This window comes from Oncorhynchus kisutch, linkage group LG10 (genome assembly GCF_002021735.2).
Source record: "Oncorhynchus kisutch isolate 150728-3 linkage group LG10, Okis_V2, whole genome shotgun sequence".
Classification (NCBI taxonomy): domain Eukaryota; kingdom Metazoa; phylum Chordata; class Actinopteri; order Salmoniformes; family Salmonidae; genus Oncorhynchus; species Oncorhynchus kisutch.
This window is the reverse complement of record NC_034183.2, coordinates 12391394-12401294: the sequence shown is the minus strand read 5'-3', so window position 1 is coordinate 12401294 and position 9901 is coordinate 12391394. Positions and strand designations below refer to the sequence as shown.

The following is a 9901-nucleotide window of genomic DNA, read 5'->3' as shown; positions in this document are numbered from 1 at the left end:
GAATGGAGAAAGTTTTCACTTTCTTTCGGTCCCATCAGTATCGACACATTCTTCAACAGTGCACTTAGCAACCATTCTCTCTACGTATTGTTTTGGGAAACATGTGTTACATCTTCAGCTGTTGTGGGAAAGATGCATCATTAAAAAAACTCATAAGGCTAAATGCCATTGCTATCAGGAAACCGGTCCAAGGACATTATAAATCAAGAATGGGCCACTCCAGTCCTCAGTGGCCAGAGTGATGTCACACTTCTTCCCCATCCCTAGCTAACACAGCTGATTAAACTAATTGTATTTTAAACTAAAGATTATGATTAGTTGATTATTGGAGTCAGGTGTGTTAGCTGGGGCTGGCGCAAAAGTGTGACACCAATCAGGCCCCGAGGACTGGAGTTGACCATCCCTATTATAAATGAAGATACTTGACAGTATTGAGATACATCCAGTATATGTGCAGCTGTGTAACATCATTAGGTAAATCAAACAAGGGGTGGAGTCAAACTAGGACAAAGGGATACAAAATGGCTGTTCAGAGACACTGCAGTTATTGCAAATGTCAAAGAAATATGTACAATTGCAAATAGAAACTAGAGAATAATGGCGCTCTATATTACATTCCTCCTACTTCTTACCTTTGGCTGTGCAGCTACAGTTCAGCAGCTTTATCGGGAAGCGGAATCTCGGAGCCAAGTGGCACATGCCCCTGGGAGATTAGTTCAACAGTATAGGCCTGTTCAAGAACCAGCCAGATTTCAACCAAGGCCTGTACAATGGCCCACCAGGGTCCAGACACCGCAACCTCAAAACCCTTTGCTCCAGTCAAAGCAGACCTTCAATGAGCCTTTGACCTGGAGATATCCTGAAGATCCAGTCAAAGAGGTGCAGTTGGCTATTGATGAGCAGAGACCGCTGCCTGTGCCTGCCAGTAGCATTGCAGTTCAATGTGGGGAGACTGCTGCTCGTGTGGAAGTCAAACGAGATCTGCTCGGTATCGGCCAACTCATTCACCCAGCGGATCTTACCTTGGGAGGCTGTGCTGTCACCGGGGAGGATGCTTCGGCTCAAGTTCTGATCTTTGTCACTGAGCTGCACGAATGTGGCAGCACTCTGACGGTAACATTGAGCATTAGCATCGTTATGACTTTTCTAGGTTGACTACCATTGATTTTCTTACAATGCCGTTTGCTGCTCTGATTCCAGATGACTGAGGATTCACTTGTCTATGTCTTCACACTCCGTTATACACCAGCCACGCTGGGCAGCAGCCCCATTGTTCGGACTAGAGAAGTGGTGGTCTGGGTTGAGTGCCGCTATCAAAGGTGAGTTGACTACACCTGCGTTGGTTCTTTTTTTTTCTTCTGTTCAATCAACTTTGGCCATTTGGTTTCACATTTAAAGACTTCTTTACAGAAATCATTATGTGAGCAGTGATTCAGTGAAGCCCACCTGGAATCCCTATGCCTCCACTAAGGTTGCAGAGGAGCTCCTTTACTTCTCCCTGAGGCTAATGACTGGTTAGTAACTGCTTGTCCTTGCCATATTGGCATTGCTCTTGACAGGCATTGACTTACGTGCTGTCTCTGCACTTGTTTGTAAACTATGGTGTTGCCAACTGGCAAATGTAACCGCCGCTTAGTTATTGGAATGAGGTGGCTACCCCAGAGTACAAAAGGATGGCAGTTATATTTGCCATGATAAAATCACACTGCTGATGTACAGACCCTGCTCTAGTTTATCTGACTTGGAATAAGCATTTGCCTGTTGCCTTGTCTTCGCAGACAACTGGCAGTTGGAGAGACCCAGCAAAGAGCACGTCCTTGGAGATAATATTAACTTTGAAGCTTCTGTCGTCCAGTTCTTCCATGTGCCCCTCCGAGTCTTTGTGGACAACTGCGTAGCCACAGTCATCCCAAACGCCAACACTGTCCCAAGATATACCTTCATCGGGAACCGTGGGTGAGTATCCTTTTAAGGTACTTGATCTAGTTCAAGGACTAATTGTTTGCTTTAATCTGCTAAGGAAAGCATTTCCCATTCCCTCCACTTGCCCACACTTCAGATCAACAGCCATCTTGAATGGCGTCCTTCCAGAGTTTCAGCAGTGTAGGTAGCCTAATTTTGCTTTTGTGGCCTTCAGTTGTCTGGTCGACACCAAGCTGACAGGCTCCAGGTCCCAGTTCATACCTCGCACCATGGATGACACGCTCCAGTTCCAGATCGAAGCCTTTAGGTTTCATGTTGTGAACACTGGCTCAGTGAGTAGTTAATCCTGAGATCTTCTGCAAATTAGCTTCGGAATGTCCAAATTTATAGAATTAGCTGTTTTGCTTCACTTCAATCAAAAATTAATTATGCTATGCCCAATATGGCTTGTGTTGTACCCAACATGACGTTGCTTTGAATTGATGTCAAATATACTCATTCTTATGTGGTACCAATGCTGAGACTTCAACAAATTTCAACAGCTATACATTACCTGCCTCCTGAAAGCCACAACAGCTTCATCCCCTATTGATCATGAGAACAAGGCTTGCTCCTTCTCAAATGGGTAAGTCTGGCTATATATGGCAAGGTGTGCACTTTGCTTGTACATACTATATGCAACACTCTCTTTTCAATAGATGGCGCGAGGCCAGTAAGAAAGACCAGGTGTGTGGCTGTTGTGACACAGACTGTGGCATGAGAAGGGAACCGGATCCAGGTACATGTGCACTACAGTCCAGTGTTTGTCATTCCTGGACAAAAATGTGCACCTGGGGTGCACACTTGTCCTAATCAAGTACTTACAGACTTGATTCACGTAAGCCCTTGGCTGCAATCTCTAGTGCTAGGCTGGCAAAAGGGGCACCCTCTGTGTAAATTATTTGTTCTGTTTTGCTATGTCAGACCCCAGTAAGGTGACACCAACAGCTAGTATAATGGATCCTAATCAAATCAGTAATGTTTTCTGCTCTTCCTAGGTTTCCGGTGGGAGCAAGAAGCGTCTATTGGTCCTCTCGACATCAAAGAAAAGCTTCTTGACTGATGGCCTATTTAATCATTTGGGCTGACTTTCCTGTTGAAAAAACACATAATGGATGATTAAAAAAAAGATGGATTTTAAGGGATTTGTCTTTTGTTCATGAGCTTTTAACGTGTAAAATGAAGTACTATATTTTGCTTGCTAGCTACTCTGGTAGTTTAACAAGAGGTGGTAGCTCAGCTTGAATACAAACAAATTGACAACTGTGCTAAATGGCTACCTAGCTAGGTTAGTGGCTAGCCAAAAAGAGCATGTTTTGAAAATTAGATTTGTGCTTTGAGTAAGTATTATCACCATAGGATTTGTAACATTCAAAGCAACAGAAGTCAGTGGCAGGAAATGTCACCTTAGCTTGCTACAGAACTTCTGCGTTATTGGTTGTTCCTGTGTCTTACCAGCCAACACCACTGCACAAACCTGACACTATGACAACTAGTAAGTTGGTGGTTGAAGATATCCCTCTAGTGGTGTGGGGGCTGTGCTTTGGCAAAGTGGGTGGGGTTATATCCTTCCTGTTTGACCCTGTCCGGGGGTGTCCTCGGATGGGGCCAGTGTCTCCTGACCCCTCCTGTCTCAGCCTCCAGTATTTATGCTGCAGTAGTTTGTGTCGGGGCTAGGGTCAGTTGTTATATCTGGAGTACTTCTACTGTCCTATTTGGTGTCCTGTGTGAATTTAAGTGTGCTCTAATTCTCTCTGAGGACCTGAGCCCTAGGACCATGCCTCAGGACTACCTGACATGATGACTCCTTGCTGTCCCCAGTCCACCTGGCTGTGCTGCTGCTCCAGTTTCAACTGTCCTGCAACTGTTATTGGGCCATGCTGGTCATTTTATGAACATTTGAACATCTTGGCCATGTTCTGTTATCTCTACCCGGCACAGCCCGAAGAGGACTGGCCACCCCACAGCCTGGTTCCTCTCTAGGTTACTTCTTAGGTTTTGGCCTTTCTAGGGTTTTTTTCCTTGCTGCTTGTGTTTTTAGGCTGGGTTTCTGTACAGCACTTTGATATCAGCTGATGTACGAAGGGCTATGTAACTACATTTGAAACTAGTGTAGCCTTGTCTGAAAATGTCCACTTTGGTTATTTGCTACTTGTTTGGACAGTCTGCAGTCAAACTGATTTGAGCATTAAGGCCTGCAGTGTGAATAAGGCTTTAGGCTATTACCATCCACAAGAAGCATCTTAACCTTTCTAATACCAAAATATGACTTGCACAATTTCCCATCAACCTCTGGGGGAGGGAATAGACGCAGTCCTTCCCAAAGTATTTGGCCCTTGAAAATGTCCTGTGAATTGCTGGACTAAAACGATGCAAATTAAGTTAGAGCGTTACACATTCTATAGTAGCCTATACCACACCTTTACAGGCTGCACTGAACTACTGCTGTTAAATACGGATTTTCTGGTCGTAATGAAAGGTGCGGCTGGCTGGAGTTCAGTGGGCATTGTGTCAAGAAGCAGTGCGGCTTGGCTGTTTCAAATGAACAAATGGCTCTCAACCTTAGCCTCTCCCGAGTCCATACGGGAGTTGCAGCGAGAAGACCAACTACCAATTGGCTAGTATGACATTGGAGAAAAGGGGTTTAAGAAATGTATATATTAAAAAGGATTCAGACCCTTTGCAATGAAACTTGAAATTGATATGGTCTCACAATTGACAGTACATGTCAGAGTAAAAAAACAGCCATGAGAGAAAAGGAATTGTCCGTAGTGCTCCGAGACAGGATTGTGTCGGCACAGATCTGGGGAAGGGTACCAAAAAAAGTCTGCATTTTTGAAAGGTCCCCAAGAACACCGTGGCCTCCATTCTTAAATGGAAGAAGTTTGGAACCACCAAGACTTCCTAGAGCTGGCCCCCTGGCCAAACTGAGCAATCGGGGGAGAAGGGCCTTTGTAAGGGAGGTGACCAAGAACCTGATGGTCACTGACAGAGCTCTGGAGTTCCTCTGTGGAGATGGGAGAACCTTCTAGGGGGACAACCATCTCTGCATCTTTACACCAATTAGGCCTTTCTGGTAGGGTGGCCAGACGGAAGGCCCTCAGTGAAAGGCACATGACAGCCCGTTATGAGTTTGACTAAAAGTTCCTAAAGACTCTCAGACCATGAAAGACAAGATTCTCTGGTCTGATGTAAACATGATGCAATCTTTGGCCTGAATGCCAAGAGTCATGTCTGGAGGAAACCTTGGCAGCATCACTGGTGTTTTTCATCGGCAAGGACTGTGATACTAGTCAGGATCGAGGCAAAGTTGAACGGAGCAAAGTACAGAGAGATCCATGATGAAACCTGCTCAGGACCTCAGACTGGTGTGAAGGTTCACCTTCCAACAGGACAACGACCCTAAGCACTCAGCCAAAACAATTTAGGAGTGGCTTCGGGACCAGTCTCTGATTGTCCTTGAGTGGCCGAGCCAGAGCCTGGACATAAACCCAATCAAATATCTCTAGAGAGACCTGCAAATAGCTGTGCAGCAACGCTTCCCATCCAACTTGACAGAGCTTGAGAGGATCTGCAAAGAAGAATGGGAGAAACTCCCCAAATACAGGCGTGCCAAGCTTGTTGCGTCATACCCAAGAAGACTTGGGGCTGTAATCGCTGCCAAAGGTGCTTCAATAAAGTACAGAGTAAAGGGTCTGAATACAAATGTAAATGTGATATGAGGGGTTATTGTGTGTAGCTTGATGAGGGGAAAAAATAATTTATTCTATTTTATAATATTGGTCTAACTTAATATGGCTGCGATCCCCGTACAGGGACTAACATCAGGGGAAATTTCAGAGTGACAACAAAAAATACAATTTCGTAACATTAAACATTCTTTTTCCAATTTAAAATAGCTATTACAGAGAACAAATCCCATGCTTTTGTTTGAGAAGAGCAATCAAGAACAGACACATTTTCCGCCATGACAGTTTTTAGACATTCACATCTGAAGGTAAAATTATGACTTACATTCTGATATCTTGCTCTTATTTCTCTTCCTGAGTATCCCATTGATCAAATGAAGTGCCGTTTTCTTTGATAAAATCCATTTTTATAGCCTAAATCTAAACATTTTGTAAACTATTTGTGCTGTGAATTCCATCTCTATCAATTTTTTACGGCGCATTCGGCGTGATTCGCCCCTGTAAACAATAGTTTATATAGTCATGGTGGGTTTCAGTGCATTCCTCTGGATGTTTGCAACACAGTCAAACTGCTTACAAATATCTGGGCATCTGGATAGCGGCCTTTTAAAAAGCATATTACAGAGTTAGGCTGACGTGTACTCAAAGCATGCGCAGACCAACTGGCAAGTGTCTTTACGGACATTTTCAATCGTGAACGAGTCTTTAATACCTACATTTTTCAAGCTGACTGCCATAGTCCCTGTGCCCAAGAAAGCGAAGGTAACCTGCCTAAAAGACTACCGCCCCATAGCATTCACGCTGGTAGCCATGAGGTGCTTTCAAAGGCTGGTCATGGTCTAGGGTTTCTGGGATAATGGTGTTGATGTGAGCCATGACCAGCCTTTCAAATATTTTCATGGCTACACATGTGAGTGCTACGGGTTGGTAGTCATTTAGGCAGGTTACCTTAGTGTTCTTGGGCACAGGGTCTATGGTGGTCTGCTTGACAGACTCAGACAGGGAGAGGTTGAAAATGTCAGTGAAGACACTTGCCAGTTGGTCAGCGCATGCTCCGAGTACACGTCCTGGTAATCCGTCTGGCCCAGCGGCCTTGTGAATGTTGACCTGTTTAAATGTCTTACTCACATCGGCTGCGGGGAAAGCGTGATCACAAAGTCGTCCGGAACAGCTGATGCTCTTCTGCATGTTTCAGTATTACTTGCCTCAAAGCGAGCATAGCATTTATTTACAGTGGCTTGCGAAAGTATTTACCCCCTTGTCATTTTTCCAATTTTGTTGCCTTACAACCTGGAATTGATATTGATATTTTTTTTTTGGGGGGGGGGGGTTGTATCATTTGATTTAGACAACATACCTACCACTTTGAAGATACAAAATGTAAAAAATTGTGAAACAAACAAGAAACCAAAAAAATTAAAACTTGAGCGTGCGTTACTATTCACCCCCAAAGTCAATACTTTGTAGAGCCACCTTTTACAGTAATTACAGCTGCAAGTCTCTATAAGCTTGGCACATCTAGTCACTGCGATTTTTGTCCATTCTTCAAGACAAAACTGCTCCAGCTCCTTCAATTTGGATGGGTTCCACTTGTGTACAGGAATCTTTAAGTTATACCACAGATTCTCAATTGGATTCAGGTCTGACCTTTGACTAGGCCATTCCAAGTCATTTAAATGTTTCCCCCTAAACCACTTGTGTTGCTTTAGCAGTATGCTTAGGGTCATTGTCCTGCTGGAAGGTGAACCTCCGTCCCAGTATCAAATCTCTGGAAGGCTGAAACCGGTTTCCCTCAAGAATTTCCCTGTATTTAGCGCCATCCATCATTCCTTCAATTCTGACCAGTCCCTGCCAATGAAAAACATCCCCACAGCATGATGCTGCCACCACCATGCTTCACTGTGAGGATGGTGTTCTCGGGGTGATGTGAGTTGTTGGGTTTGCACCAGACATAGCGTTTTCCTTGATGGTCAAAAAGCTACATTTTTGTCTCATCTGACCTGACTACCTTTTTCCATATGTTTGGGGAGTCACCCACATGCCTTTTGGCGAACACCGAACGTGTTTGCTTATTTTAATCTTTAAGCAATGGCTTTTTTCTGGCCACTATTCCGTAAAGCCCAGCTCTGTGGAGTGTATGGCTTAAAGTGGTCCTATGGACAGATACTCCAATCTCCGCTGTGGAGCTTTGCAGCTCCTTCCGGGTTATCTTTGGTCTCTTTGTTGCCTCTCTGATTAATACCCTCCTTGCCTGGTCCATGAGTTTTTGTGTGCGGCCCTCTCTTGAAAGGTTTGTTGTAGTGCCACGTTTTTTATATTTTTTAATAATGGATTTAATGGTGCTCCGTGGGATGTTCAAAGTTTCTGATATTTTTTTATAACCCAACCCTGATCTGTACTTCTCCACAACTTTGTCCCTGACCTGTTTGGAGAGCTCCTTGGTCTTCATGGTGCTGCTTGCTTGGTAGTGCCCATTGCTTAGTGGTATTGCAGACTCTGGGGCCTTTCAGAACAGGTGTATATTTACTCAGATCATGTGACACTTAAATAAAGTCCACCTGTGTGCAATCTAACTAATTATGTGACATCTTTAGGGGCTTCATAGCAAAGGGGGTGAATACATATGCACGCACCACTTTTCCATTTGTATTATATTATTATATATTTTTTTTAAAACAGGTAATTTTTTTCATTTCACATCAACAATTTGGACTATTTTGTGTATGTTCATTACATGAAATCCAAATAGAAATGCATTTAAATGACAGGTTGTAATGCAGCAAAATAGGAAAAACGCCAAGGGGATGAATACTTTTGCAAGGCACTGTGGCTCGTCTGGTAGGCTTGTGTCACTGGGCAACTCTCGGCTATGCTTCCATTTGTAGTCTGTAATAGTTTGCAAGCCCTGCCACTTCCGACGAGCATCGGAGCCGGTGTAGTACGATTCAATCTTAGTCCTGTATTGACGCTTTGCCTGTTTGATTGTTTGTCGGAGGGCATAAAGGGATTTCTTATAAGCTTCTGGGTTAGAGTCCCACTCCTTGAAGTGTTCTTCTGCCAGGGCCAGCGTAGAGCCTGGATTTCAAGCTCAGCACATCTGGGACTTGTTGGCTCGGCGGGTGAGGGCTAAATCCCCCCCCCCCAAAAAAACGGCAACTGGCAGGTGCCTTGGTGGGAGAGTGGGGTAACATCTCACAGCAATAACTGGCAAATCTGGTGTAACCAGTCAACTTCAGCAGTGAGGCAAAGGTACACATTTCAGGGCTTGAAATTGCCTTGTCTCATGACTTAAATATTGATAAAAACAAATAAAATACAGTGCTGGTGGGGCTACCACTCATAGGAACCATCTGATATTTTATTTGAACTAAAATGTGACTTTCACAATTAGGTCTACTCCAATGTACTACATCCATCAAATTAAAATGTGAATCAATGGACTGCAACAATGCAAATTATATTTTAGATTGTCACAACCAATAGTAATAAAAGGACTAGTCTCTACCAAACCATTACATTAGTCTTGTTTAGTTACAGGGTGTATTCCTGACTAATGGAAAAGTAGTCAACACTTTTAGTTCAGGAACTGTGGGTTTGATTTAAAAAGGACTTAATACTTTTGAGTGGGCAGGGACAAATAAAAAATACATGACCTTTCGGTGTTGATTAGAGTAGCTATACCGTAAAAGCTGTCTCGATTATATGTAATGATTTACGAAACCCTGAAATGGGGTCTTTGCAAGCTTCGTAGTTGTGAATGCATTGTGTTACAAGCTCATTTGCTGGTATTTTAAGAAAGTGTTTGAAATGTAAAAAAAATAATTATATATATTTTACCATGTAGGCTAGTTGAGAACAAGTTCTCATTTGCAACTGCAACATGGTCAAAATAAAGCATAGCAGTACGACACACAACACAGTTACACATGGAATAAACAAAACATACTCAAAGTTGAAAAAAGTCAACAAAGTCTATATATGGTGAGTGCAAATGAGGTAAGATAAGGGAGTTAAGGCAATAAATAGGCCATGGTGGCAAAGTAATTACAATATAGCAATTAATCCCTGGAATGGTAGATGTGCAGAAGATGAATGTGCAAGTAGAGATACTGGGGTACAAAGGAGCAAGAAAAATAAATACAGTATGGGGATGAGGTAGTTGGATGGGCTGTTTACAGATGGGCTATGTTCAGGTGCAGTAATCTTTGAGCTGCTCTGACCGCTGGTGCTTAAAGCTAGTGAGGGAGATA

At 43.4% G+C, this 9901-nt stretch overlaps 1 protein-coding gene across 1 annotated transcript; it reads left to right on the top strand.

Moving 5' to 3' along the window:
• Positions 1 to 440: 440 nt before the first annotated feature.
• On the top strand, positions 441 to 3103 carry LOC109897449 (zona pellucida sperm-binding protein 3). The gene is made up of 8 exons (XM_020491939.2): positions 441 to 1113; positions 1201 to 1319; positions 1411 to 1514; positions 1779 to 1956; positions 2138 to 2255; positions 2466 to 2548; positions 2622 to 2701; positions 2961 to 3103. The coding sequence occupies exons 1-8, from the start codon at positions 598 to 600 to the stop codon at positions 3023 to 3025; spliced, it is 1263 nt and encodes a 420-aa protein (XP_020347528.2). The 5' UTR covers positions 441 to 597; the 3' UTR covers positions 3026 to 3103.
• The last annotated feature ends 6798 nt before the right edge of the window (positions 3104 to 9901 follow it).

Coding starts and splice junctions, on each gene's coding strand:
- LOC109897449 (XM_020491939.2), top strand. CDS start 598: ATGGCGCTCTATATTACATTCCTCCTACTTCTTACCTTTGGCTGTGCA. Junction 1,114..1,200: donor AATGTGGCAGCACTCTGACG/GTAACATTGAGC, acceptor CTCTGATTCCAG/ATGACTGAGGATTCACTTGT. Junction 2,549..2,621: donor GCTTGCTCCTTCTCAAATGG/GTAAGTCTGGCT, acceptor TCTTTTCAATAG/ATGGCGCGAGGCCAGTAAGA.